At 45.2% G+C, this 27,280-nt stretch overlaps 3 protein-coding genes across 9 annotated transcripts in view; 1 reads left to right on the top strand and 2 right to left on the bottom strand.

Annotated features, from left to right (window-relative positions):
- Nucleotides 1–14,412, bottom strand: part of CPSF3 (cleavage and polyadenylation specific factor 3) — a 39,298-nt gene extending 24,886 nt beyond the window's left edge. For 2 of the 6 annotated variants that reach the window (XM_049095810.1, XM_049095812.1), the window contains exons 1-7: nucleotides 14,204–14,392; nucleotides 9,830–9,893; nucleotides 8,187–8,284; nucleotides 6,285–6,413; nucleotides 4,717–4,894; nucleotides 3,499–3,588; nucleotides 2,152–2,302 (exon numbers count right to left, since the gene is read on the bottom strand). In XM_049095810.1, coding sequence (XP_048951767.1) covers nucleotides 2,152–2,302; nucleotides 3,499–3,588; nucleotides 4,717–4,894; nucleotides 6,285–6,413; nucleotides 8,187–8,284; nucleotides 9,830–9,893; nucleotides 14,204–14,253 — 760 coding nt within the window. In that variant the 5' untranslated portion in view covers nucleotides 14,254–14,392. Of the gene's footprint in view, nucleotides 1–2,151; nucleotides 2,303–3,498; nucleotides 3,589–4,716; nucleotides 4,895–6,284; nucleotides 6,414–8,186; nucleotides 8,285–9,829; nucleotides 9,894–11,228; nucleotides 11,368–14,203 lie in introns of those variants that run through there. The other 4 variants (XM_049095809.1, XM_025454695.3, XM_049095811.1 and 1 more) reach the window with 4 other exon arrangements.
- Nucleotides 14,413–14,477: 65 nt separating this feature from the next.
- On the bottom strand, nucleotides 14,478–15,398 carry LOC118351252 (proline-rich protein 2-like). The gene has a single exon (XM_035700973.1). The coding sequence runs from the start codon at nucleotides 15,396–15,398 to the stop codon at nucleotides 14,478–14,480; it is 921 nt and encodes a 306-aa protein (XP_035556866.1).
- On the top strand, nucleotides 14,513–27,207 carry ITGB1BP1 (integrin subunit beta 1 binding protein 1). 2 transcript variants are annotated; one of them, XM_025454708.3, is made up of 8 exons: nucleotides 14,513–14,652; nucleotides 18,114–18,222; nucleotides 19,368–19,471; nucleotides 21,728–21,806; nucleotides 23,174–23,310; nucleotides 25,295–25,387; nucleotides 25,922–26,071; nucleotides 26,954–27,207. In XM_025454708.3, exons 3-8 carry the CDS (start codon nucleotides 19,400–19,402, stop codon nucleotides 27,023–27,025), a joined length of 603 nt encoding a protein of 200 aa, XP_025310493.1. In that variant the 5' UTR covers nucleotides 14,513–14,652; nucleotides 18,114–18,222; nucleotides 19,368–19,399; the 3' UTR covers nucleotides 27,026–27,207. The 2 variants fall into 2 exon arrangements, with proteins under 2 accessions (XP_025310493.1, XP_048951774.1); XM_049095817.1 differs by lacking the exon at nucleotides 14,513–14,652 and adding an exon at nucleotides 15,622–15,640.
- Nucleotides 27,208–27,280: the final 73 nt, after the last annotated feature.

Here is a 27,280-nt window from a genome sequence, read left to right as displayed (position 1 = left end):
AGGGAACAACCAATCGCATAGAGCAGTCCTGGTTCATAAAAGAAATCATAATATATGCCCTGATGGTAGAGTTGCTAGATAAAAATACCAAATGCCAAGTTAAACTTGAATTTCAGATAAAAAAAAACAAAAGATTCTCAGTATAGGAATATATGTTAAATATTTGAGACACTTCTGCTAAAATATTATTTATCTGAAATTCAAGTTTAACTGGGTGTCCTGTATTTTTGTGTGCTGAATCTGGCAACCCAATTTGATGATAACAACGTGACTTCCCCTTCCCAATTTCCTTTTGTTCTTCAAATTACATTGTTATGGAAACTTTTTATTTATTTCAAAGGTCTTATTTATTTATTTTAGAGGGAACACGAACAGGGAGAGGGGAAACTCACGCAGACTCCTTGCTGAACACCGAGCCCCATGTGGGGCTCAATCTCACAACCCCGAGATTAGGACCTGAGCTGAAATCAAGAGTTGGACACTCAATCAACTAAGCCACCCAGGTGCCTCTATTATGGAGACTTTTTAGCTCAAGATTTCTAAGGATAGGGGATCCCTGGGTGGCTCAGTGGTTTAGTGTCTGCCTTTGGCCCAGGGCGTGATCCTGGAGTCCCGGGATCAAGTCCCACGTTGGGTTCCCTACATGGAGCCTGCTTCTCCCTCTGCCTGTGTCTCTGCCTCTTTCTCTCTCTCTGTTTATGAATAAATAAATAAAATCTTAAAAAAAAAAAAAGGATTTCTAAGGATAAATCTGACTTGCAGTTGGAAAAAAGGACTAAGAGAAAACTGGACTGGGTTAGGAGATGCAGAAAATGCAGCTCCTACTACGTCCAATCTCTCTCACAGACCAGCTTTTGAGTTGGGGTCTTTTTTAAAAAAAAAAAAAAAGATTTTATTGACTTATTCGTGAGAGAGAGAGAGAGAGAGAGAGAGAGAGAGGCAGAGACACAGGCAGAGGGAGAAGCAGGCTCCATGCAGGGAGCCTGATGTGGGACTTGATCCCAGGTCCCCAGGATCATGCCCTGGGCAGAAGGCGGTGCTACACCGCTGAGCCACCTGGGCTGCTCAAGTTGGGGTCATTTACTCCATTTTTCCTTGTTTTCCTTTTCAGTGTAATGGGGAGAGACTTATCCTCATCACCCTACAGATGGAGGTGAGAGCAAGAGCCTGATGTGACAATTTCTAGTTCTTCACACTGAAACTGTATACACAGTCTTTAAGGAGAAAAAAGAAATCTGGATAGTGAGAAAGTGGATGACTTAACATCTTTCCAGTCATTTGTGTATTTTTAACTAGGATTGGAGTACATACTATTCTAAACTCCAATTTTTTTGGTCCGATTAATATTTTACGTGAAAGTATAAAATTACTCATCTGTGACGTGATTTTTTTTCTTACAAGGTGATATTTACTGACATGATATTTCTTTTTCTTTTTTTTTTAAAGATTTATTTATTTATGATAGACACAGAGAGAGAGAGAGAGAGAGAGAGGCAGAGACACAGGCAGAGGGAGAAGCAGGCTCCATGCAGGGAGCCCGACGCGGGACTCGATCCCGGGACTCCAGTATCACACCCTGGGCCAAAGGCAGGCGCCAAACCACGGAGCCACCCAGGGATCTCCTGACATGATATTTCTTTAATAAAATGATGGGGCACCTGGGTGGCTCAGTTAATTGAGCCAAACTCTTGGTTTTGTCTCAGGTCATGATCTCATGGGTCATGGGATCAAGCTCCAAGTCAGGCCTGTGCTCAGTGGAGAGTCAGCCTGAAGATTCTCTCCTTCTGCTGACCCCCCAAAACAAATGTCTTTTAAAAAGATACCAAAATGATGAATACCTTTACTGATAAAATTCTCTTTGTATCATTTATTTCCCACAAATGGTACTGTTGGGTCAGAGGGTGACATATTTTTAGGACTCCTGAGGCTCACTGCAGGGTGTTCTGAAGCTGCTGGCAACCAGAAAGGACACCATTTATATTCCCAGTAGCAGTGCCCAAGGGTCACTGTTTCTTTGGGCACCACATGTTTTTAGATACAGAAACCGAAGTCCAGAAAGGCAGAATAACCGATCCAAAACCAAGCAACTACCTTGACAGAAAGACACTCCCAAGATTTTGAGAATCCCCCAATAAAAAGGAAAAGGCATACCTAAAATCAAGAGCAGCTCCTGAGCCCTTCCAAGGGCAAAGACAGGAATGAGGCCTCTGCCCCCTCTGTTTACAATGTCATGAACAGTGTTACAGAATCTTGCTTCTCGCTCTTCGCGTTTCTCATGGATATGGGTCCCATAAGTAGATTCCTAAATAACACATTAGAAGTATGAGACCAAGACTGATGATTCCCAAAGAAAACAAAAGTTAAACATCAATAAAATGCAGCAGCAAAGTGATTCATTTCCCCACTGACATGCCATTTACTTGAACATGTATTGTTATAATACTAATTGAAAAGAAGAATAAATAAAAACGACAGAATTCAAATCTGGCTAAGCAGTTAAGACATTTTTAAAAAAGGAAACAGGAAAAAACTTAAAAATGTATCTTCCCTGCTCAAGAGAATTCTTTTTTATTTTTTAAACCATTTTGCTTTCCATGGATGGGCATTCCCGGGAGCTTGTTAGATGTGCTGAATCTTAGGCCCCAGCCTGGACCTACTGAACCCAAATCTGTATTTTAACAATGACAGGATGATTCATATGCAACATCAAAGTTTGAGAAGTACTGCACCAAAGAACCAGATATAATGAAAATAACTTTTTTTCTGAGGGTCAAAAAAACCCACAAACAAACCCCACAAAACTTCCCTTAAATTAAGATCAATTTATATGCAGGGTACCATTAGCTGAGTGAAAATGAATTCATTTATATTTTGTTTATGGATAGCAATATGCTGGGGTCTCTCCTACTTGGGTAGTTGGGGATGTTATAGGTGATGAGGGAGAAACAGTTCTTCCGTCTTGAACTAAATATATTTAATATTCTTTTATGTATGATAAGTCCAAAAGATCGCTCTCCTAATCCCTGACCTCACTGTCCCAATACACATTTATTAATTTGTTCCTCATCAACCACCACCCTACCCCTCACCAAAAACTCTGTACAATTAATTTTTTATTCTCCTGTGACTTGCAAACTAGTAGGCAGCTACAACACACACACATATAAAGTTAGTGGGTGCTACAAGGTGAAACACAGTAACCATGGCAAAGGCAGTAAGGTCACATCATTCTATACAACTCTTAAGACGTTCTATTAGTTTGGGGTAATTCTCTTAGACGAAAATACTTAGGAGGTGTTGTATCATCTCTGATACAAGACTATAGTTAACATATTGAACAGCAAAAAGGTAGAGCTGTACTAAGAGAAACAAAAAAAAAAGAATTAAAAAACGAATACGGTTACATCTAATAACATATATTATGCAAATGTGGCATTTTTTCCATTAGAAAAAACTCTGCTTACATTGCACTAATGAAAACACAGCACTAATACTTACAATAATAAGAATATCAGGTTTAATATTAGGAATTTCAGCTGCCATTAAGTGTCTGTCTTCTTGTCTTGAGAAGTCGCCTGTGTACAAAAGCTGTGAAAAAAAATAAAGTGAGAAAGTTAGGATTTTGGAAGGTTTGCTTTCCTAGTGAATATATCTAGCTCATAAAATCTGAAGGTGAAGTTTAGTACAACTGATGAAATTTAGATGCAATATTTGTATCTAATTCAAAGTGTATATCTCAGGGCAGTTACACAAACCACCCAGTGTTTCAATATTCACTCTAACTTGGGGGAATGATACACTCCCAGATGCACCCAGCATGCACAACCTGCATATTAATAATCCTGAGAAGTGCTCTGAACACCTGAGACAAAAAGGGAATGATGAGGAAAGAAATCTAAGGTATATGGAAAAACCATCTAGAGTGGAGAAAAATTATGGGAGGGTATGCATCAAATTTCACATGGGAATTCAGATCTGCATTTGTGCTATTTTCTGCGCCTCTGAGCAAACAGAATAAATGATTTAGCAGCAACAGTCAGTACAACTCGTTGTGCAAACATTTCAAATGTATGAGTAATTGCTAACAGTTTGGGACAGTACTGCACTAGAGCATTGATTCTCAGTTCTGCCTACACATGGGAATCATCTAGAAAACTTAAAAAAACAAAAAAAAGGCCAGGGCCACACCATGAGTATAAACAGGCTAAATGACTCCAACATGCACAAGGGGTAAGAGCTGGTGCAGTCATCGATCTATGCCTTAGGTGGCATAGGATGGTGGCAAAGATCTGTTCTGATTAACACCCGTGACTCATGCAGCTCCCCCCGCCCATCTTCAGAGGCTTACATGTGTATCCCAGAACACCCAGACGACACAAATGCCTAATCACGGTTTAATGTGAAACAAGTACAGTCACAAAGACAGCTCTGCCCACATCATTTTTCTACAGGACCCTGGAAAGGAATCAATCCTATGGTCCTGTGAAGAAACTTTAGGCTTTAGAGAAGCTGACTTTACTATTTCTAATCTTGAAACAGGAAATCTTACCTTGGGGTTATGACCTGTGATATTTAAAAGGAAAAAATATCAATTTTTATCCCATGTTTCAGGTTTGGACACCTCACAAGTCTTAGGGAATCTCCTTGGGTGTCACTCAGGGACAGAAAGCTCTGCAAGGATTTCTCTGGGGAAGGAAGCTGCCAGGGCAAGAGTACCTTCACGCCTGCGATCTCAATCATGAACATGGCAGCTCCCAGAACGTGGCCTGCGTGGTAACACCAAAACTTGATTCCTGCAACTTCTTTAACTTCATGGAAGTTGATAGTTTCAATTTTGTCCATGCTCTCTTCCAGATCCGTTTCTGTATACAGCATGTCGTCTGCCGATATGTTACTAAATATTTAATGAGGTCAACACAGAAGAAAATTACAGGTAAAAAAATTTTTTAAAAACTCTTTGAACTCAAAGAGACTATCTGTGAATAAAATAGCCACAAAGTTCTTTCACTGTATGGATTATGCTACTTACAATCTCTTGGACATTTTGTGTATTTTTTTACTAGGTAATTATAATCAAAGTTTGGTGTGTACAGCTACAAAGCATGACTTTAAGCAAAGTACACAATAACTTAAAGCAGCGGACTCTTATCATAGTATTTCTCAATATGATAGTTTTTCTTCCTGCCCCAATACTTGTTAGGATCAACTCGCTCATATACTCAAGTACACTGAAATACAGCAGAGTTTCACATCAGGATGTGAAAAGATTTCTCTACGAGGTATAGTATAAGTTTTCTCCTGAAAATTATGGTAATGTACTTCCAAAAAAGCAAAAGGGGGTTGTGGTTAAGGCCACAGACTCTTGTGCCAGATTGCTTGGGTCCAGATCCCAGCTTCATCTCTTACCATGACCACCACAGGCACATCACCTAACCTCTGTGTGGCTCAGTTCTACCACCTGTAAAATGGGCTTCATAACAGAATCTACATCATGAAGTCGAGACGAAGATGAAATGAGTTAATACATGTTGAGAAGTGAGGACTGCGTCTGCACATGCTAGCATTATTTAAGTGGTAGGCAGTATAATTACTAAGGGTAACTCTTCCATTCTTGTCTATTTACATGTGAAGATAACAAATTGCCTCTTTGCTATTTTTGGAATGTACACACTCAACGGTAAACTCCTGAAGGCTAATAATTTATGCTGTAGGTATCACAAAAATGCTTCTAACTTTCCTGATTATCCTCTTACAACTAAAAAAAACTTCCTTTAGGAAACTTTTTCACTTAGGAGAGTAAATTGCTGTGATCAAATAATCTAAAATACGATTTCAGTATATATCACTGTATCATGTACTTGATCTTAAATTTTAATAAAATCATAAAATTCTGTTTATAGAATATTGTTAGTGTATCTTATAATTCACCTAAATTACAAAGATTTAAGGATGTAAAAACTTCATAAGGACTTTACAGCCAGGAAGGTGCTGGCACATGATGGGTATTTGAGGAGCTGATATTGAATGACAAATAAGGGGCGCATGGGCGGCTCAGTCGGTTAAGTGTCTGCCTTCCACTCAGGTCTTGATCTCAAGGTCCTGGGACCAAGTCCCGCATCAAAGTCCCTGCTCATCGGGGAGTCGGCTTCTCCCTTTCCCTCTGCTCCTCTCTCTCCCTAACTTGTGTGCTCGCTCACTCTGCTCTCTCAAATAATGATCCATATCTTAAATTGTATGTATTCTACAGAAGGAAATTCCTGTATAAACCTAATAGAGCAATTTACCTGACTTTGACATAATCTGAAAGAAGCCATCTATAAATAGCTTTTGTAGCATGAGTCATAAATGTTCTTCCTTTGAAGCTTGTCTTCTGTAGAAACCAGGGCAAAGCTCCACAGTGATCCAAATGGAAACTTAAAAAGAAATAAAATGATTCTGTTAGTTCTTAAAATACTATCCACCATATACTTTATGAAATGAAATCACTGTTCATTGTACAGAGTCCTATGTGATAGTTGCATATGGATACTTTCAGAACACCAAGGGTATCTTGTTGCAGAAGGAAGGAATAATGCATGCATCCAGTTCTAGTGTAAGAAGATATCAAAAGTATTTTTTAAACATCAAAATACTTGCCAGTGATAATTACAGAAGAAAGAACATACCCAAACCTCCTCTCAACAGCCAGAATTATAACAAGCGCTTTAGTGCCATGAAGCTGAAACATGTCACTTTTTACAAATGAAGTGCCTATAAAATGTGTCAAGGATAGTGATGTCAAGGAGATATTCCAGGAAAGGGCTTTCTTGGTTTCAAGTTTCACAGTGGTCCAAGGTGTACACTATCTCCTTCTCACTCTACAAGTAGGAGAGTATGTTTTTTATAGCAAGCGTTTCTAACCTATGATGCCAATATGAAGTGCTGTCTTAGATGTCTGCAATATGCTTCCAAGTAGAAAATACTCTTTTATTTTATTTATTTCTTAAGATTTTATTTATTTAGGGGCACCTGGGTTGCTCAGTCGGTTAAGTATATGCCTTCCGCTCAAGTCATGAACCTGGGGTCCTAGGACTGAGTCCCACGTTGGGATTCCCTGCTCAGTGGGAAGTCGGCTTTTCCCTCTCCTTCTTCTCCTCCCCCTACTGGTGCTCTCTAGCTCTCTCAAATGAATGAATGATCTTTAACATTTCTTAAAAATTTATTTTAGAGAGAGAGTACATACCAGCAGAGGGAGGAGCCTCGGAGGAAGGTAAGGGAGAGAGAGATGAGGGAGATAATTCCCAGCAGACTTCCTACCAAGTGCAGAACTGGAGGGCAATCCCAAGGCGAGATCACCACCTGAGCTGAAACCAAGAGTCAGAAGCTCAAGCAACTGAGTCACGCAGGTGCCCCTTTATTATATTTTTCAAAAAATTCTGTTTATTGGGCAGCCCTGGTGGCTTAGAGGTTTAGCGCTGACTTTAGCCCAGGGCATGATCCTGGAGACCCAGGATCAAGTCCCACGTCGGGCTCCCTGCATGGAGCCTGCTTCCCCCTCTGCCTGTGTCTCTTCCCCCTCTGCCTCTCTCTCTGTCTCTCCTGAGTAAATTAATAAAATCTTAAAAAAAAATCTTTTTATTAAGGGCACCCGCGTTTTGGCTCAGGTCATAATCTTGGGGCCCTGGAATCAGCCCTGCATTGTCAGGCTCTGTGGGGAATCTGCTGGACATTCTCTCACCCTCCCCCTCTGCTCCTCTCCCTCCAATTCTCATGTGCTCTCTGTAAATGAACAAATCTTTAAAGAAAAATTTATTTTATCTTTTTTAAAGATTTTATTTATTTATTCATGAGAGAGACAGAGAAAGAGAGGCACAGACATAGGCAGAGGGAGAAGCATGCTCCACGCAAGGAGCCTGATGTGGGACTTGATGCCGGGACTCCAGGATCAGGCCCTGAGCCAAAGGCAGGTGCCCAACCACTGAGCCACCCAGGTGTCCCAAGATAAATTTGTTTAAATTAACTCTACCACCCTCAATGTAGGACTCAAACTCATGACCTGGAGATCAAGAGTTGCATGCTCTGCTGACTGAGCCAGGCAGGTACCCCAGAAAACACTCTTTTAAAACACCAGAATCTTAAAATCTGATAACGACCTTTATAGTAAAAGTTCTTGAGAAACAGTGCTGTTAAGAAAGAAAATAACTTACTGACTAATTAACAGGAGATCAATCTCGGCTGGGTCAATTAAATCAATATATGGAAGAGCATCCATTCCTTCTAGGCCAGGGTGGATCCCGCAGTCTAGCTGCAGAGACAGAAGAAAGGATTACCATCTCCTACACGTTTTATTAACACTTATTTAATAGACAATATTTAAAACAAATCCTTGACACACATAATTGAGATGGACTGTATACAGTAACACCTGCAATGCAATTCTTACTAAACATAGCAAATCTGGGGTGCCCAGGTGGCTCAGTTGGTGAAGTGTCTGCCTTTGGCTCAGGTCATGATCTCAGGATCCTGGGATCGAGCCTCACATAGGGCTCCCGGCTCTCAGCGAGGAGTCTGCCTCTCCCTCTGCTCCTCCCCCAACCTGTGCACATTAGCTCGTGCTCTCTCAGTCTCTTTCTAGTAAATAAATTCTTAAAAAAAAAAACATTGCACATTAACAATTCTAACTCCCCAAATATAAAATACGGCTCACAGGATACCAGGCACCTTCTTTGCAGCTAGTTTTTGTAGTCACTCTAACAATGCACGAACTCTTTTCCAAAAACTTTGATATGAGAAGATGATGGGCATTTTGTTTACATAGATTTGCTACTACCGGCTCTGGCTACTGTGAGAAACCAATGATCAGAAATGGGAAACTTACCAGATTAGGGCAACTGAAGTATTTTTCTTTTTAAAGATTTTATTTATTTATTCATGAGAGACAGAGAGAGAGAGAGAGAGAGAGAGGCAGAGACATAGGCAGAGGGAAAAGCAGGCTCCCTGTGAGGAGCCCGATGTGGGACTTGATCCCAGGACTCCAGGATTATGACCTGAGCCAAAGGCAGACGCTCAACCACTGAACCACCCAGGTGCCCGAAATTCAAGTATTTTAAGGCATTAGGGAGTGAGTTCTTCAAAGTCAGTCATTAATGAGTTACCAATTCATTTTGGGGGCATTACTACCCCAAAATGACTGATACAATAAATGACTACAAAGACAATACCTGACACGTGCCTATTCTTCAACAATGGGAAAAAGCAGAGAAGTGGAATCACAGAACACGATGAGCCACTGACGTGCCTTTCTAGCGAGGACTGTGTAAATCATTGCTTCTAAACCCTCTTTTAGATAAGGAAACAGGTTTAGAGGAACAGACTGCCTTGCCCAAGGTCAGCGGCCCTGATGTAAATGTCAGTATCTAAGCTTCCAAAGCAGGGCTCTATCATCCCAGGCTACATGGGGCTGGCTGGAGCTCTGTGTGTTCGAGCATTCAGTTCTTTGGCTCTCTTCCACAGGGGTCAGGAGGGAAGTTAGGTTGGTGCGACCCCCCAGAAGTGAAAGGGACCTTGAAGAAGCAACAGTTCAGGAGACATAGTTGACAATCTTACAATTTTAGAATACATCTTCTCAGCTTACCTACTGTTTTGTCAAATTACTTAGCCCTAGTGTATATTATTTATTCACAATAATGTTTTATAGCCTAAGCTACATATACCAACTATGACACTTTCCTGGGCGCTAAGGAGAGAACCACAGTCCTGGAAAAGATCTAACCCCAAAAGATCTCTTCCCCTGGAAAGGATCTACTAGTACGACAGAGCCATACTATTAACCTGACTGCAAAATAATTACCATTATTTTTCTTCCTTTGAACTCCAGGATAATACATGATCTTCCTACTTCTTGTCCAGCGCCACTGCAAACATAAGGAGAGAAGAAAAGAGGATTAAAAACAAAGTCAAGCCCAATAAATCCAAACCTTTTTACAATTTAAATTATGCCCCATTTGATGACAGCATTTATCTCATGCAGATAAGAATTCGAGAAACGACAAATATAGGGAAGAACAGTAACAATGTGGGAAAAGATGGAAAGTGATCCTTGGGAGTTTTGGGACTTTGCAGCTGCTAAGATGGCGAGATGAGATGGTACAGATGCACGAAGCCCGCAGTGAAATTCAATCTTCTAAATGTTAGGGTTAAATCATGAGGTAATGGAAATGAAATCTCAGTTATGTAGATTATGTGATCATACTTCTAGGATCAGCATTTAAGTTGTAAACCCATAAGCACTTCAAAACTCTTTCACGGTCTTTAAGAGCCTAAGACGCACTCACTACATGCTTCAATTTCAATAGATTTATTTTATTTGTAGCTGTGCCTGTCACTCCCTTTCCCCTCGAGCTTGTTATTTCAGGATCCTGGATGCCCTGGATTTCAACAATTGTCCTTTCTTCTTAAATGAATAAAACAGCCTTAATTTCCAATTATCACTAGATGCCCTTGCAGCTGAACCTCAGCTGTTGCTGCAGCCCCTCACCTTCTCTGAGGTCTTTTCCCACCTGCCCTAGGTAATGTTTCACTCACTCATTCAACACCAAGCACTGTACCCTCGGTGGCTCAGATGTGGAAACGCTAGTACCTGGAGCCTGATCTCAAGGAACTCAGCCCATTTATGAGGGGACACACACGAGATGGCTCCATCCCCAATTGGAGATCCTGCCGCAAAGCAGGATGCTGATAAAGAAAATCAAAGGACCCTGGCGCTGCCGTGACCTCTGGGTCCCCCACTTTCACTGGCCTGCAAGGCAACCTCTGAAGTGTCCAGGGCTCAGTTCTCTCTGCCACAGCAGGTGTTTCAAACTTTGTCCCCATTCCTACATTTCCCAACCTCCTATCTCCCTCTTCACTTGCGGCGGGGCCTCCTTAGCATCAAAACAGAGGGCATGTGTCATTTTCTCAACGTCAACCTGCCTCCATCTGGTCTCCCTCCAGTTCTCCTGTGGTGACACAATACAGCTCTTTCTGTTCAAGGCTGATCCTGCCACCAGTGTTCTCCACCCTGCACACTCTGTGCTCCAAGGACCTGGCCACAGCCAGGCGAACACTTCCGTTCCTGTCTACTTTAGCATCACAACTGAGGCGTGCTACAGGTTTCTCACCCCCAAATTAAAATCCCTGCATTCTAATTTCCTTTCCCCACCACCACCTCCCAGGAGAGCTGTGCACACTCCCTGCGGCTGGTTCCTCACCTCCTCTCCCTCAATTCACCGGTCGGTTTCTGCCAACCACTCTTCTGGAACTGTGCTTGCAAGGTGGCTCGTTGTTGCTAAGTGCAAATCGCCTTTCCCATCCTTCTCTGGTTCTCGCAGCAGCTTGGCACCCCTAGACCCCAGTCACTCTCTGCGCGCTTCCCCCTTGGCATTTCTGCCTCGTGCTCTCATCCGTCTCCCTGGTTCTCCTCTGGAGGTCCCTTCGCACTCAGAGGCCTCTGGCCACACTCCAATGTTGATACCGCAAAGTACTCTCCCTGGCCCACTTCTCAGGTTTCCTGATCTTCAGTCTCACGTTTTTGACACAATCATGATTCCCAAGTCTGTATCCGTAGCCCAGAGGCTTCTGAATGGCGTTTAGGTGTCTCTCCTGGGCTAGCACACAGACACCTTAAATTCAAATGCGCCAAACTCATTTTCACCTCAAACCCCTTGTACTTGCTTTTCTCCTGGATTATCCCTCAGATACTGACATGGTTGGCTTCTTTGTATCCTTTGGGTTTCAGTCCAAATGCCACCTGCGAAGGCCTCCTTCTGACCCCTCTTTTCATTTGCCCTTCACCAACTTTATCGTAACATAACTACATGAAGTTACTCTACCTATTTATAGTTTCTCACCATGAAAATGAAGGCTCCATATGAGCACAGACATTGTCTATTTTGTTCATTATTTAGCTGCAGTACCTGAGATGCACTCAATCTCAACAAATACTTCCCAAGTGCCTAAAAACTCCTCTAAATTTTAACCTTGGAAACATTATGCTAAGTAAAAGAAACTGAAATTGGTCATAAAAGGTTGCATATTATATGACCTTATTTAAGTGAAATGTCCAGAATAGGCAAATCTGTAGAGAAGGAAAATTAGTAGTGGTGGCCAGGGACTGGGGATGTTGGGGGAAATGGGAGTGACAGGCTTTCTTTCTGGAAGGACAAAAATGTTGTGGAATTAAACAGTAGTGATGGTTGTACAACTCTGTGAATATACTAGAAACCACTGAATTGTACACTTTCAATGGGTTGTATGGTATGTGAATTATATTTCAATAAAGCTGTTATAAAACAAGAGAATTCCCAAATTTATTCCAAATCTGCCCCAGCTCCCTAACTCGAGTGAATTCCATGATCGTTTACCAGTTGCTCCATCTAGAAATCCAAGACATCCTTACACTCCTCTCCACAGCTGCCCCTTCCAGTACATCTGATGAGCTACGAAACTGTAAAGATTTCAATTCCTTACTCTCTGAAACCTACTTCTTTCCAACTCAACTTTCATTTCATTCATTCCAAGCTCTCACTGCTTTTTACTGGGATTATTTCAATTCCATCCTCCTGGATTCTCTCCACTGAATCCACTCTTATTCATCTGCTTACCCTGCTGATAGGAGTGATCTTCCTAAACACAGCTCCCACTGTATCTCATGGATGCTTAAACCGTTCATTGGCTCTCTAGAACCGGCGTGAAAAGTGCCCAAACTCCTTAGTAGGTATACAAGCCGGTCCCTGGGTCCCTTTCCCACCTCATCTGCTCATCTTTCAGTCACAGCCATGAGGAAACTGGCCACAACTACGACCACTCTCTTCACATGTGCCACTACTGCTGCCTGGAACACCCTTGCCCTACACTATTTTTAGTTCCTATTTATCCTTTAGGGCTCAGCTCACCCATTCTATTTCCCAGGATGCAGCTGTTAGCTTTCTCTTCTTAATTTGCTAGAGTGTGTGCCTCTCTGTTTTCTTCTAACATTCCATTTACTAAGCACCTTCTATGATCTTCAAAGTAAGTGTGGCTATATTATTTTCACATGAAGAAATGGGTTCAGTGAAGTTGCTGCCAGGAAGTGACAGAGCAGGGACTGAATTCCACGTCTGACCCCCAAGTAAGGGTCTCCTATTATTCTAAACTATCTCTCCGGAACTTCTCACTTTGATCTGCAATTCCTTCCAAAAGGGTGAATTCAGTTAACTCGGCGCTCTCTTAGGTGCATCTCCAGTGCCCAGTGCCACGCTTGACACTTGCTCAGTGTTTGCTGCCCACAGGAAGAGAGGGTGAGCGCGAGATGAGTGGTGGAAACTTGTGTTATGTCCCCAGCAGGTGCTCAACTAGGCCCTACTGATGGATGTGTAGATACTGCCCACCTTTTGAGGAAAAAAAAAAAAAAAGCACAGGTTAAGGTGACGTTGACTCCTATCTACATGTGTTTGTGAATTCAAATTGCTCGCCTACAGGAAAAGGGGGGGGGGATGGTAGTGACGACAGGCTTTCTTTCTGGAAAAAGAATTTTCTCCACAGGTCTGCTTTCCGGATCTGGAGAGAGTGTTTCTCCGGCAGACCGCCACCTCCACTGAAAGACGAGCCCTCCCACGGACAAACGCGGGCTGAATTTCTGTCAACATCTCCGCTCTTTCTCCTCTCCGTCTACCTTCCTTATTCTGCTAGGGTCTGAAGTCTGGACCTCAAAACTCATACAGCTAATGGATTTCCTCTTTCCCGTCTTGGCAAATGTCAAGTCCTGGAGGAAACAATAAACAGCTTTAGTTCTGCTTCGCGCCGCCACAGCCTAATCCGGGTCCTCCTGTCATCCCGCCGCCGCCAGCAGCACCGCTTCCCCCAGCGCTTCCACTCTAGCACCGAGGAAAGCGCCCAGAGGCCCAAAGCCATTCTTTCCCGCCGCCAACCCCAACATCCTCTGCCCTGAGATCGAAGAAAAGCCACGTCCCGCTCAACCCAGCAGACCCGTTCCGACCCACGTTTCTCCGAACCCCTTCAGCCTGAGAGGCCCGGCCCTCAGCGGCGGAGCAAGGGGCGGCTCCAGAGGCCTGCGGGCGAGGGGACGACCGGGGGGGCGACCGCGACGGAGGGGCGACCGCGAGGAGGGGGGCGAGGCCGACCCTCCAGCCGCCGCGCCTGCCTCTCACTGCTCCCAGCTTCACTCCCTCTCGCGCTGGGCCCTTACAGGGGTCGGATCAGCAGCTGGTCACTTTCCTCGGCGGGAATCGCAGACATCTCCGAAATCTGACGGCGAAGCGGGGGTGAGGAGCAGGCGGCGCGAGTCTGCGTAAACAGAAAGCAGAGCCACGGGGAACCTGAGGTAGAAAAACCCCATCCACCAAGAGCACAACTTCCGGCACTCCGGCGCCCGCGACACCAGGCTCCGCCCCTCGACTTCCGGCCGCAGAACCCGGGTCGCGAGGCTCCTCCCCCAGCGGAGTCCGGAAACCGGGGCGGGGTCACGTGTGCGCCTGCGCGGTGTCTCGGAGGCGGGGCTCGGCGGGCGGGGCCGGGGGCGCCGGAAAAGCTGGCGCTGGATTAGAACTGGAGTGGCTGCCCCGGCGTCGGTTCCCGGGTCGGTGGGGGTCTGACCTGGGTCGCAGGCGGCCCCAGGGGCGGGCCGGCGGCTGCGAGGTGAGAGCCGAGCCGTGGCCGAACCCGGGCTGAGCCTGGCCGGGAACGCGGGAGCTGGGGCGGCGTTGGCGGGAAGGCCCGCGGTGGGGCGGATGGGTGGGGCGGCGGGGGCCGCGGGGTCCTGTCCTCCCGGGGTCGGGGACCCGGGCCCGGAGGCGGCGCGGGGCGGGCGGCGGGGCCGAGGAGCGGGCCGGGGCCTGTGGGAGGATGCGGTGCCCCCGTCCCCGCCCCGGTGCCCGACCCCAGCTCGGGCTGGGACTGCAGCGCCCGTGACGACAGGTGTCGGGGTGCATCGGTCCCGTCTGCCGCGGGGCGGCTTCGCGAGTCGGGCTCTGCTTTCTGGGGCGGAGAGGAGCACCGCCCCTCCGCGCCGGCCCCCGCGGGGGTGTCCCCCTGCCGCCCCTCCCCCACCGCGCCGGGCGGGGGGCGCCGGTGTCGGGTCCGCTGTCGCCGTGCGCACCTGCACCTGCACCTGGCAGGCGCCGCTCAGCCGCGCGACAGGCGCGGGAGGCCCGGTGCGGTCTGGGGAGAGCGTGGGCCCGGCTGTCTCGGGTTCCGACCTCGGCCCCACCCGCGATTAGCCCCGCGGCCTCAGCCGAGTCCCCTCGAGTTGTGGCTTCTTCCTTTGAAAGGGGCTGTAATACTGCAGCCTTGCTGGTCTCTAGCGCGGGTTGCAGGCACACACAGCACCCGGCACTGGACGGCGCACGGCAGGTGTTCAGGACAGGAGGGTTCTTGGATGTCATCTTCCCAGAAGGTTCTTTGGTTCATTAAGCATGCCCTCTGCCAGCCCGTGCCAGGCATTGGGTGCACCGAGATGCAGGACCTAGCCCTGTCTTTGAGGAGCTGGGGGGGAGGTGGTTCTAAGTAGGCGGATGCTGAGATCAAGGTGTATGCTCAGGCTGCGGAGCATGGGCCCTTAGCCCAACCTGGAGAGGTCCAGCCCAGGCTTTCTGGTAAAGAAGCAGCCTGGACTGAGTCTTGAGAGGTGAGTAAAGTTAGCTGAATGAATAAAAGGTGTAAGGGCACGCAGACAGCATGGCAGGAGCAGAGTAGAGCGCATGCTGAGAACCTTGGAGAAGCCTCGTGTTCTTTACGGATTACTGTGTGAAGCTGGATGTGGAAGATGAGACTACAGAGGTAGATAGGAGCCCCCCGACATGCAGGACCTTGCATGCCCTGGCAGAGAGCTTTGACTTCAGTCTCTCACTTTGACGAGCCAGTGAAAGATTTTAAGGATGTTAATGGCGTCAAATTTGAGTTTTAAAGAAATCATCCTAGCTGGGGCTTGGTAGTAGATTTAAAATGGTGAGGAGTCCTGTTGGGACGGACGTGGATTCCTTATAGGCAGGCCCAACTTTGTGTATCTGTGCATTGTTATGGGTTGAGGATCCACTGCTTTCATCAGCTGATGAAAAAGCATTTACATACAGCAAAAGTCTAGCGATGGCATGTATGGATGAGAGAACTCTTCTGGTGGCATATTCAGCAGATATTAGTATTTTCTTGGATGTGGGGCCTGGAGGACATGTCAGTTGAGGATTTCCTGGTTTCTACCAGAAATAATACAATTTACTGAAAGGCAGACGTGAGGGGTGGAGCAGATATGGAAAGGAAGGAAGATGAAGGGTTTGCTTCAGGCATTTTTGCATTTGTCAAGTTTGGAACATACAAGTGACAATCGGTATCTTTGACCTCATTTTAGTGCATGAATAATTTAGAGACAAGAATGATTTCCTTAAGAGCATGCATCAAAATAGCAGCAGAGGGGTGCCCGGGTGGCTCAGACAGTTAAGCATCTGCCCTCAGCCCAGGTCATGATCCCAGGGTCCTGGGATGGAGCCCCACATCCGGCTCCCTGCTCAGCGAGGAGCCTGCTTCTCACTCTCCCTCTGCGTGCTGCTCCCCCTGCTTGTGCTCTCTCTGTCAAATAAATAAATAAAATCTTAAAAAAAAAAGCAGATATCAGAGACTTTAATAAATGCCTTTCCCTCCCCAGCTCCTAGATTGGTGATAGAAAGTCTTAAGGAGTTGCAAAGGCATGATAGTACCAATGGGGTGATTTTCAGAGCTTTCTAGTATTCCAGGGATTTTTTTTGGAAAGATTTTGTTTATTTATTCATGAGAGATACAGAGAGAGAAGCAGAGACATAAGCAGAGGGAGAATCAGGCTCCCTGGAGGGAGCCTGATATGGGACTTGATCCCAGGATCCTGGGGGTCATGCCCTGAGCCAAAGGCAGATGCTCAGCCACCGAGCTCCCCAGGTGCCTGACCCATATTCCAGGGATTTGAAGGGATGCTTCAGGATTTCACGAGCAACGGATTCAAATTTTATTTTAAAATTGTATTTAAAATTGTTATATATGTGTGTGTGTGTGTATATATATATATATATATCAAAATGTGCCTATATATGTGTATATATATGTGCATACTTAAGATATAATGTTATTAAATAAGCTACACACCAATATTTTGACCCATCAGAGATTGCAGTTTGTGTAGACCTGGGAATAAGGCTCTCTTGCCATCTTGTTCTGATTGAAAAGCATCCCGTGAAGGCTCGGTGGTCCATGGCAGCAAATGAACCCCAGTATAGCCTGCTAATTCGTCTCCCTCTTTTTACTTGTATCCTCTGCAGCTAGTTCTCTACCCGCAGCCAGTCGTCTTTCTAAAACAAGTCTGATCCTATCACTTAACTACTTCTTAATGTCCCCTCAAGTCTTTTGTTAAACCCAAAATAAACCCCAGCCTTTTGTTGTGGTTTGCAAGGCGTCCCATGGATCTTTCTCCTTGTCTGTCCCTGTCCCTCCTTCCTGCTCCCATGAAAGCCACATTGGCCCCTTGCTGTTCCTTGCAGCAGGCATGTGCCCTCAGGACCTTTGCACTTGCCCTAGTCTCTGCCAGAAAGCTTTTCCTCCACATTCCCATGGCTGCCCGCTCTTCCTTCTTCAGGTCTCCTTATTGTTCACTTCCTCAGAGCATCTTTTTCTGTCTAAAATGCTCACCCTTCCTTCCATCAGTTGCAAATGTTGAACCTGCTTATTCTGAACTTGCTTTTGTTTCCCTCATATCAGTTGTTTCTAACAACGCTTTTGTATTTGGTTTTCTTGTCAGTCTTTCTTGTTCCTCTGAAAACGGGCTCTGTGAGGTCAGGTTAGGGGCTTTATCTGTCTCATTCACTGATGTATCTCCAGCACCTAGAAGGTGCTCACTGGATACTCAAGAATGAGTGAACAAATCAGATTTTCTTGCTCTTCCACAAATTAAGCAAAAACATAAAAATAAATTCTATGAAAAAGCTTGGGCTTGGGAGTTAGTCTTGGGCAAATGGCCTAAGGCCAGACCATGGTGAGTGGACTGAGAGTGGGGTCTCCAGTTAGAGTGGGAGAAACTTCTTATGAGAGCGGGGACATTTAGTGACCACCCCATGATTTACCCATTCTTCTTCCTTCATCAGGTACCTTGTTTTTCTGAAAAGAACTGACCGTGTCAGAATGAGAGGAAGCTCTCTGCGCACACTGCCATCTGTGAGGCCTTTGAAGACAATAAAGTAGTATTTGTTCTACGTAAGTACATTGCCTTGCTCCCTCTGTAGGATCCAATCTTTGGTAAAAATTTGCTAGGCCATCTTATTCATAACGCCTCCTGAAAGACGGGTCACAGTCCCCTCATCTATAAATGCAGATTATAATCTCCCTTCTATAAGCCCCCAGCATAATATGCAGCACAGGCTAGAAACCCTTCTGGAGCAAATGAATGTGTCCCCAGGTTGTTGTGATGATAAAAGTGACACGATGTATTTGGAAGCATTTGAACTATGATATGTTCTGCAGGTTAGTCAATATTTCTTCAAGTATAATAGATGTGCTCCTATGAAATGGGCAAGGATAAATTTTGTTTCCAGGGCATCAATTATTACTTAAAAAAAAGATACATGTCAGACTGACTCTGGAGGTCACCTCCTTCCCTGGCTTTATGGGAGAGCTGGCACCTGGGCATGTTTTTAGGTCAATTTATACTTCAGGATAGCTCAAGATGTTGAGAAAAATCCACAGTTCTGAGAGGTATCTCTGTGTCTTCTGTTCCAAGCCCTCCCAGTCACAGAATGTCAACCTGAGATGGCAACAGAATCTCAGTATCTCAGTTGGTAAATTAACATGCAACCTGTTTTACTAATGTCTTGAATTGATTCAAGAGAAGCAAGGCACTTGAGTATTTTGAGAAGTAGATGACGTGTGTCTGTTACTCCCGAGAACCATGCCTTTCACACCCCTGGGTATGATAAGAAGGGTTCAGTCTTTTTGGATCATTGGGTTAGATTTTTCAGCTTTATTTTTTATTTTTATTTTTTTAAAGATTTTTTTATTTCTTTATTCATGAGAGATGGAGAGAGAGAGAGGCAGAGACACAGGTAGAGGGAGAAGCAGGCTCCATGCAGGGAGCCTGATGCAGGACTCAATCCCAGGACTCCAGGACCACGCCCTGGGCCAAAGGCAGACGCTAAACCGCTGAGCCACCAGGCATCCCAGATTTTTCAGCTTTAAAGAGAAAGAAGGAATGAAACAATAGTATCCAAAGGAAAATATTTCTGCTTCCTGTAGGAGGAATACACCTTGGAGCGGGAAGGAATGGATGATTTTTATTCCTGTTATGCATAAAATGATTTAAAGTTGTTTTTCTTGCTGTAACTAACCACCATTTGTTCTTCTAGGGCAGCTCCTTTGGATCAAGCTATGGTGAAAAATGTTTCGGAAAGGCAAAAAACGACACAGTAGTAGCAGTTCCCAAAGTAGTGAAATCAGTACTAAGAGCAAGGTAGGGGGATGGAAATAGGAGCAGAGCCATAAAGCAGCGAGTGTTTTGTTTCTCTTGACTGATTCTGCATAAAGGATACTAAGCATGGCAGCCCTGTTGATAATTCTTCAGACTAGGTGTGTGACACTTATTTTTTGCACTAGAGACACATTCTGTGCCTGATTTAATTTTATTTTGTTCTGGAAATTTTCTAAGATTCCTCATGAACCTAGATGGGCCAGGACATATGAATGGTCTCACTGAAACACTGATTTTTAAAATTTTTGACGTGATCAAAATTCCAGGCCATTCAGGGGCTGGAGCTCTTGAATTCTTGAATTGGGTTTGCGGTGTGTGCTCATGACTATAATTCTCTTAATAGTGAGTTGGGAGGCAGATGCCATGTTTAGGACTCTAGAAAAACAGAGCACACGACTACAAAGTGTCCGCAGCGTCCTACATCCTCATCCCTGGACCCAGTCGGTGGTTCTCACAGTTTTACTCCTACATTTTCCACCCTGTGAGCTCCCTGTTCTAAAAGACGAGTGGGTGCAATGCCAGGATGTGGTGAGGCAGGGGAGGAGCCGATGGCACAGCACAGAGGAGGTGCCCTCCTGCTGGGAGATGCACCCCTCTGGCCTGTGGCCACCAGACTGAGTCACACACATTGGTCAGTGAAGACACACATGACTGTCACGTTTCACTGAGCTGGGATGCTCCTCGCCAGGAGCACAGAAATTTGACATTTTAGGAATCTTGCCTCAGAGTGGGGGAAACTGAGTTTTCCCTAAGGTTTTTGAGCTGAAGCCAGTCAGGAACCTCCCTGCTATTAGCTTTCGGGCCCTTGCATGAAGACCTCAGCCTGGGAAACTGATCAGGCCCACCTCTGGTCTTCTAGATCAGAGAATGGATAAAGGGAGACCTGAGGACTCCTGCTGGCGGAGTAGATTTTCGGAGTCCTAAGGCAACTTGCTGATGGCTTGAGATGCTAGCTTCAAGCCTTGGGTTCACCTGTGAGTGAGGGCCTTACCTTGGGGGTGCTGTGACCGCCCTGTGGGCTGGAAGCCAAGTCATGACCATTATGTTTTAGGTTGATGTAAGCTTTGTTTGTTGTCTATTCTGAATGTGGGAAAAACCAGACAGTGTCCCCTTCCTGTTCTCCTGGTTCAGAGAGAGGCTCACTGGGCACTGGTGGTGTCCAGCGTGGGGAGTAGTATGGAGCACAGAAGCTCAGTCTGTTACGCTCTTCGGGGCTTGTGCTCATCCCATATGTCAATCTCAGTTTGTAACAACATCTCAATTCCAGCTCCCTTCCCCTCGCCCGTTGGATATGTACAGAATTTCCAGGGTTCGGTACCGCACAAAGCATCATGGGGAACGTCTCTGTGCGTACAGCACTCTTCTCATTTCGCATCATACTCTAAGAAGTACAGGTTACAGAAAAAGGAAAAAACATATTTAAAACCTGTGCCATTTTTGCATTCCCCTTGATTCACTTCTTGAACATTGAAAAAATCTGAGTCCGTTGCACTTTTAAAGTCTGATTTTGATTTGAGGTACAAAGACTAATGTTTTGAATTAGAGGCATTCACAGAAGGTCATTTCTGAAGAAAGGAAGCATATCTGGAGAGTACAATTCTGGAGAACATACTACGCTAACGTGTATGGTTCTTCGTGTTTTGCTTAACAATTTTGTTGGTTTTCCTTTGCAAGTCACACCGCTGACCGTGCCCTGGTCTGCCAGTGGGCCTGAGTGTGACCGTGTGGGCCGGGTGCTGGTTGGCCTCCACAGAGGCGTGGGGAAGGGGGCCGGAGGCCTGGGGCAGAGGTCGGGGCCATTTCCTTGGTGTTCCCCTTGGGGAAACCACTTCATGCCGCTTGTTTTACTGTATAGAACCATACTCCCTGCCTGCTTTCTGCACAAGGTTCAGGGGGAGTCATGTGAAAGCGAGGTGCTGATTTTCACATACAACCGAAATACTGGGCGGCTTACAGGGAGGCAGGGGTAGTAGCCTTGGTTTACCCTGGGACCGTCCACACCGCATTTACCTGATGTCGTGTTCAGGGGAGGGCAGCTGGGATTTCCTCTTTTTTGGAGTTTGCCATAGAATTTGACTTTAGAAGATAATCTGTCCTGGCCTAGTATCTGCCAGAGCCATTTCTCTGCTCTTGTACGTGTTGACGCCGCTCTCATAAATAAGTGGTTTGAGTGTTTGCTAGAGAATTTGAGAGAAGACAGTGCTAATTCAGTTTACATTTTTGTTGGTTATTTCTCAGTCTGTAGATTCCAGCCTTGGGGGGCTTTCGCGATCCAGCACTGTGGCCAGCCTCGATACGGATTCTACCAAAAGCTCAGGTACAGAGAAGGGTTGGACTTTGGTTAAGGCTCTTAGCTAGTGTTCACATAGCTTGACCAGAGCAGCGCAATAAATTCTCGCATACCAGGGGGTTTTCTCCACTGTGTCGGGCAAGAGCTTCGGAAGGGCTCCGGGTCTGGTGGGACGTGGGTTGGTGTGAAGCGGTTGGTGAAAGCCGCCGCCTTGGTGGTTTGCTAGTGCCTGTGGGCAGCCTGCTCTGAACAGCTCTCGAGTGAGACTGCGTGGAAAACATCATGGTAACAATTGAGATGTTTCTGAACAGCTTCTTAGGATATGCGGTGGCCGAGTGTGAAATACGTTGGCACTACGTTGTTCGTTCGTGGGGTGTAGGAGGAGCCTCTTGCCGAGTGAAGGGGTGGAGCCGCGGGCCCAGAGATTCCTCAGCTAGCAGAACTCAGAAGCACCTGGTGATTGCGGGTAGCATCCTGTCACAGGCCCTCGGAAACGTTCACGAAGCCACCAGAAATACGTAGCTCCTCAGAAATCAAAAAGTGACTTCTGACCCAGGGCAATAAACAGCTGGTGTCTAACTAGAAATATAAAAACATACTCATTTTCCTGTGTGCAGTCTTTCCACTTGTCCCTTCGGGACCACAGACTAGTCAGTCTGTGAAGAGTGAGGATGAGGGAGGAGGGGGATGAAGAGAATCCCCACATGATGTACAAGAGAATATAGTAGCTAAGGTCTATTATTTTTGCTTCCAGATGCCTTAAAATATTAAAAATGTGGGCATCTTTCTTTACATAAGCATTACCCAAAAGTAACCACCCGCTACATTCCCTCAATGTGGCAGATACCGTAATGCGCTCTGGCAGCGGGGCCCTGGCCCAGTTCTCCAGCCCCTTGCCCTCCGCCATGTAACCCAACATCTGTTCATGTTAAAGGATTTCCTGTCAGGCATCATTCCATCTGCATGAAAAAAAAAAAAGATTTGCTTTATTTTTTTGACTGGTAGACGTAGACCAGGTTTGCTGAGTCAGGAAAACAAGTGAATAGTGAACATGGTGAAAGAGGGAGAAGAAACCAAAAAAAGCTTTAATATCTTAATATATTGTAAAGGTACCCGATCATTATCTAGTCAAAATTCTTTTTTTTTCCTGTGTCTTAATTTATTCTTATTGAGATTTTTATACATTTAGTATATTGCGAGTCACTGAGGAAGAGGTTAAATTCCAAGTTCTTTCCTGTTCCTTCAAGTAATCTTGCATTAAAATGTTTTTATTTTCATGAAAGTTAAGTTCTGTTGATACAGCCTGTTTTTTATTTGCAAAGGAATTGAGGACATGTTGTAACGCAGATATTTCTTTTGAAGTCTTACCCTTACGACTTTTCTTTCACCTTTAGGACAAAGCAACAACAATTCAGAGACCTGCGCGGAATTTCGAATAAAATATGTTGGTGCCATTGAGAAACTGAAATTCTCTGAAGGAAAAAGTCTTGAAGGGCCTCTAGACCTGATAAATTATATAGATGTTGCACAGGTAAAAAAAAAAAAATTAAAATGTTCTAGAGAATAAGTTCGTGGCTCTAGGGAAAGATGTTCCACTGTTAAAATATTGACTGAGCACTGTGATCATAGGTGGTTCGAGGTGCCTAGAGACTGAGTCCCAGAGAGAGCAGAGTTCTTCTCTTCAAAAATAGCACTTTTCACTTTTTTTGGGAGCTAACTTCCTTGTTCAAATGAGGAGCTGAGTGCAGGGATGGGTTATACACCATAGTTTTTTTGTTTGTTTGTTTGTTTGTTTTTTTTAATATATTGGGAGCCTTACTGAATTTCCATTGAACTAGTCACCGCTCTTTAATCTGCCTCAGAGTGCTGTTGACCTGTCAATTCCCTCACACCCTGTTAGCAACAAGCATTAAGGTGAGGTGAGCTTCATAAACATATCCCAGTCAAGAAGATTAAAAAGAAAATAACCATGAAGGAAAACTAAGAATAAAAACGGAGACAAAGCAAAGATCTGTACCTCGCCAGTGTGGAAGTGCATAAACCATAAGATGGGAAATTGCTTCCTGAGTTCCAGAAAATGAGATTGCAGGTCTTTGTGTTTATTAGCAAAGGGATATTACCACCCTGGAAAGATTCCTTTATCAGTTCCTAGAGCGCTGGTTACTCTTCAGGCTGTTTGGTCTGGTAAATCATGGAGAACAGGATCACTAAATACCATGCTCCCTGCCCTCACAAAAGCAAAGGAAGTCTGTCCTGAGGGAATCAGCCAATTGCATGTGCGTTCCACAGAGACCACTTGGGAGTCTGGACTTAGACAGTATCCCAGTTGGTTTGGCACCAATCATTCCAGACAGTGTGCAAGAAACACCTCACCTAAGTATTGCACTGAAAGATTGCTAATGTTTCCCCCCCGAAGTGCACTAGGATTGTTTTCATCCCGTTCGGGACTGCTCAGTTTCTCAGGTCACCGTAGACTGTGGGCTTGTCAAAATTCCCTTCTTGCTAAGAGCGTTAGTATTGTTGCATCTTTGGATTCTTGGAATGCTTGAACCCTACCTACTGTGAGAAATCCTGGTAGTCATTTGAGGACCCCCGAATCAAGGCATGCAGGCATAGCTTCTTTACCAGAATTTCTGTAACGTAGGCAGATGTTTCCAGGCTAAGATTTACAGGACGGAACATCTACTGATGGCCCTATCTTACGTACTGTGCATTAGACAAGGCAGGCCATATTCTGACTTTGGGGAAAAAAGTGGGCAATCTGCTAAGGAAACCTTCACATATCATTTGCTCACGGCCCCGGGATGTGGGGCAACCAGACATACCTGGCATCTGGGTAGGATGTAAAATGGCTGCAAACGGTATTCCCCGCTGCTCCGCTTCCTGATGGTTTCCTGTGCTGACATCAGCATAAGCTCTGAGCACTTTAAAACCTAAATACCTTTATTTTTCTTTTTTTTTTTTAAGATTCATTCATTCATTCATTCATAGAGACACAGAGAGAGAGAGAGAGGCAGAGACACAGGCAGAGGGAGAAGCAGGCTCCATGAAGGGAGCCCAACGTGGGACTCGATCCCGGGTCTTGGGGTGGGGAGGTTCTCCGGGATCATGCCCTAGACTGAAGGCGGCGCTAAACTGCTGAGCCACCCAGGCTGCCCTTTTTTTTTTTTTTATTAAAAGATTCCTTTTTTTCTTATGTAGATATTTAAACCTCACTGGGAATTGTGTGAGGCAGTTTGCAGTTAGGGCTAACATTGAGACAGATGGAAGTGAATTTTGCTCAGGTCTGTGGACCTGAAAACAAAACAAAACCCTAGTGACAATTCCTCTTCTGCTCATTTGAAGAACAGTTTTTGCCAGGCTGTCGAGTACCCCACATTCTTGAAAGGGTTTGGGTTTGGGATGGCTAGATACTAAACTGGACTAATCAGACTTAAGGAATGTGATGTAATTTTTAACGGAGCTCATGTAATTTATTTTTGCTTTTTTTTTATTTTTTTATTTTTGCTTTAAAGCAAGACGGAAAGCTGCCTTTCGTTCCCCTGGAGGAAGAATTTATTATGGGAGTTTCCAAGTATGGTATAAAAGTATCAACATCAGATCAGTATGTAAGTAATAGAATTTGTTAGGGAAAAAGTGGGTTTCAGGTACTTGGGAGTCAGCCTGCTGAGAGCCCACTTGTTCTGTTTGTTTGCAGAACTGTTGGTTGGTAAACATTCCTGGCAGCTGGTCTTAAAAAAATGACCGATTTCTTGGGGTGAATGAATAGAGGCCTCCGTTTGCTTCTGTATCGTGGGGCCCTGGCCAGCACCCCTGCTGCTGGCCCCTAGTGTGGTTTCAGTGTAGGACCCCATGCCAGTGCAGAGCAGCTGTCAGCTTGGAAACTGGGCACAGAGAGCAGGATTGTGAACTTGGATCTTCCTCCTGTCTTTGTGGAATTTTAAGTGGGAAGGGCTAACCCTGAAGGATAACTGCCCCATAACTCAGCATTCTAGAATTTCCCTTTGGGGGAAAGACCTATCCAACTATTTTCAGTTAGCTCCGTAGATTGGCTCTGATGAAAGCCTCACATAGTAGATCCTGCACAGAAAATGTCAACATGTTAAAACAGTCACGGTCTTTCTTTCTCCCGACTTGGGCAGGATGTCTTACATCGGCATGCTCTGTATTTAATCATCCGGATGGTGTGTTACGACGATGGTCTGGGGGCAGGAAAGAGTTTGTTGGCGCTGAAGACCACAGACGCAAGCAATGAGGAATACAGCCTCTGGGTTTATCAGTGCAACAGCCTGGTGAGGTTTAAAGTTGTTTGGTTTTTATTTTTTTATTTTATTTTTTTTATTTTATTTTTTTTTAGTTGTTTGGTTTTTAGTCTCACTCATCAGGCGAGGTGGTAAAAGCAGAGGAGACTTCCGGTCTAGAAGAGGTGCTGTCCACTAGCATCTGATGCCTGGCAGAGTGTGGGTGACCGTCAGGCCCTGGGTCAGCCAGCGGTTCGGACCTGCCGCAGGCCGTCACCTATTTGGCCAGGGTTGGGCCTCACCTGGGCCATGATCTCCAGGTCAGGGCAGCCACAGAGCAGGTGAGGAGACGTGGTATAGCGCCTCCTGCTCTGTACGTGTTATCTCACTGACTTGTCACACTCCTTCCCAAGGGCCGAGTTCCTACAGGTTACCACGCACCTGCTTCTCCACAGGTGCGCTGGAAGGGGCCCAAGGGAGGTGATGTGTCCTGGGCTTCCCAAAGCTGTTGGTGTGTAGGTTTTTAAATTTTTTACTTTTTTAATATTTTATTTACTTACTCATGGGAGACACAGAGAGAGGCAGAGACACAGAGGGAGAAGCAGGCTCCCTGTGGGGAACCTGAAACGGGATTTGATCCCAGGACTCTGGGATCACGACCTGAGCCCAAGGCAGACGCTCAATCACTGAGCTACACAGGTGCCCCAAATTTTGTTTTTTTTGGGGGGGCGGCAAAGTGTATTGAGCACTCGTGAAGTTTGGGGAGTAATAGTACGAGCTCCGCAAGAGGCCTCGAGACCAGAGAGGGTTGAGAGGGTTGCCCGGGTGCAGGGTCAGGAGAGGTGTTAGGAGGGTCAGAGTCATACCTGTTTGGTCACATTAATTCAGGAAGAGAGCGATGAAGTCTCTTACTGTGTTTTTTACTTCACATAGGAACAAGCACAAGCCATCTGCAAAGTTTTATCCACCGCTTTTGACTCTGTATTAACATCCGAGAAACCCTGAATCCTGCCCTCCAGTGAAAGCTGGCTCCATGCAGACGTGCAGTGGCTTCCGGTCTGGAGTGTTGAACTGTTGTGGAAATAGAAAGTGATCCCTTGCTCTAGGTTTTCTGAAGAGATGCAATGTAGAAAGTATTGATCATTTGCTTTTCTATTAAAATGTGTCTTATTACAGTTAACTCTCAATGAGGTTGTCTACTTTCTGGGACTAAAAAAGAAACCTCATCTGTTACTTTTATTTATTACTCTTGTTTTTAAA

This window comes from Canis lupus, chromosome 17, assembly GCF_003254725.2.
Source record: "Canis lupus dingo isolate Sandy chromosome 17, ASM325472v2, whole genome shotgun sequence".
Lineage (NCBI taxonomy): Eukaryota > Metazoa > Chordata > Mammalia > Carnivora > Canidae > Canis > Canis lupus.
The sequence above is the reverse complement of the archived record's forward strand: the minus strand, read 5'-3'. Positions and strand labels throughout refer to the sequence as shown.

Excerpts from the sequence above, each read along its gene's own strand:
- LOC118351252 (XM_035700973.1), bottom strand. The coding sequence starts at position 15,398 with ATGACATCCAAGAACCCTCCTGTCCTGAACACCTGCCGTGCGCCGTCC.
- ITGB1BP1 (XM_025454708.3), top strand. The coding sequence starts at position 19,400 with ATGTTTCGGAAAGGCAAAAAACGACACAGTAGTAGCAGTTCCCAAAGT. Across the intron at positions 23,311-25,294 it reads ATTATATAGATGTTGCACAG|CAAGACGGAAAGCTGCCTTT; the intron begins GTAAAAAAAAAA and ends TTTGCTTTAAAG. Across the intron at positions 26,072-26,953 it reads TTTATCAGTGCAACAGCCTG|GAACAAGCACAAGCCATCTG; the intron begins GTGAGGTTTAAA and ends TACTTCACATAG.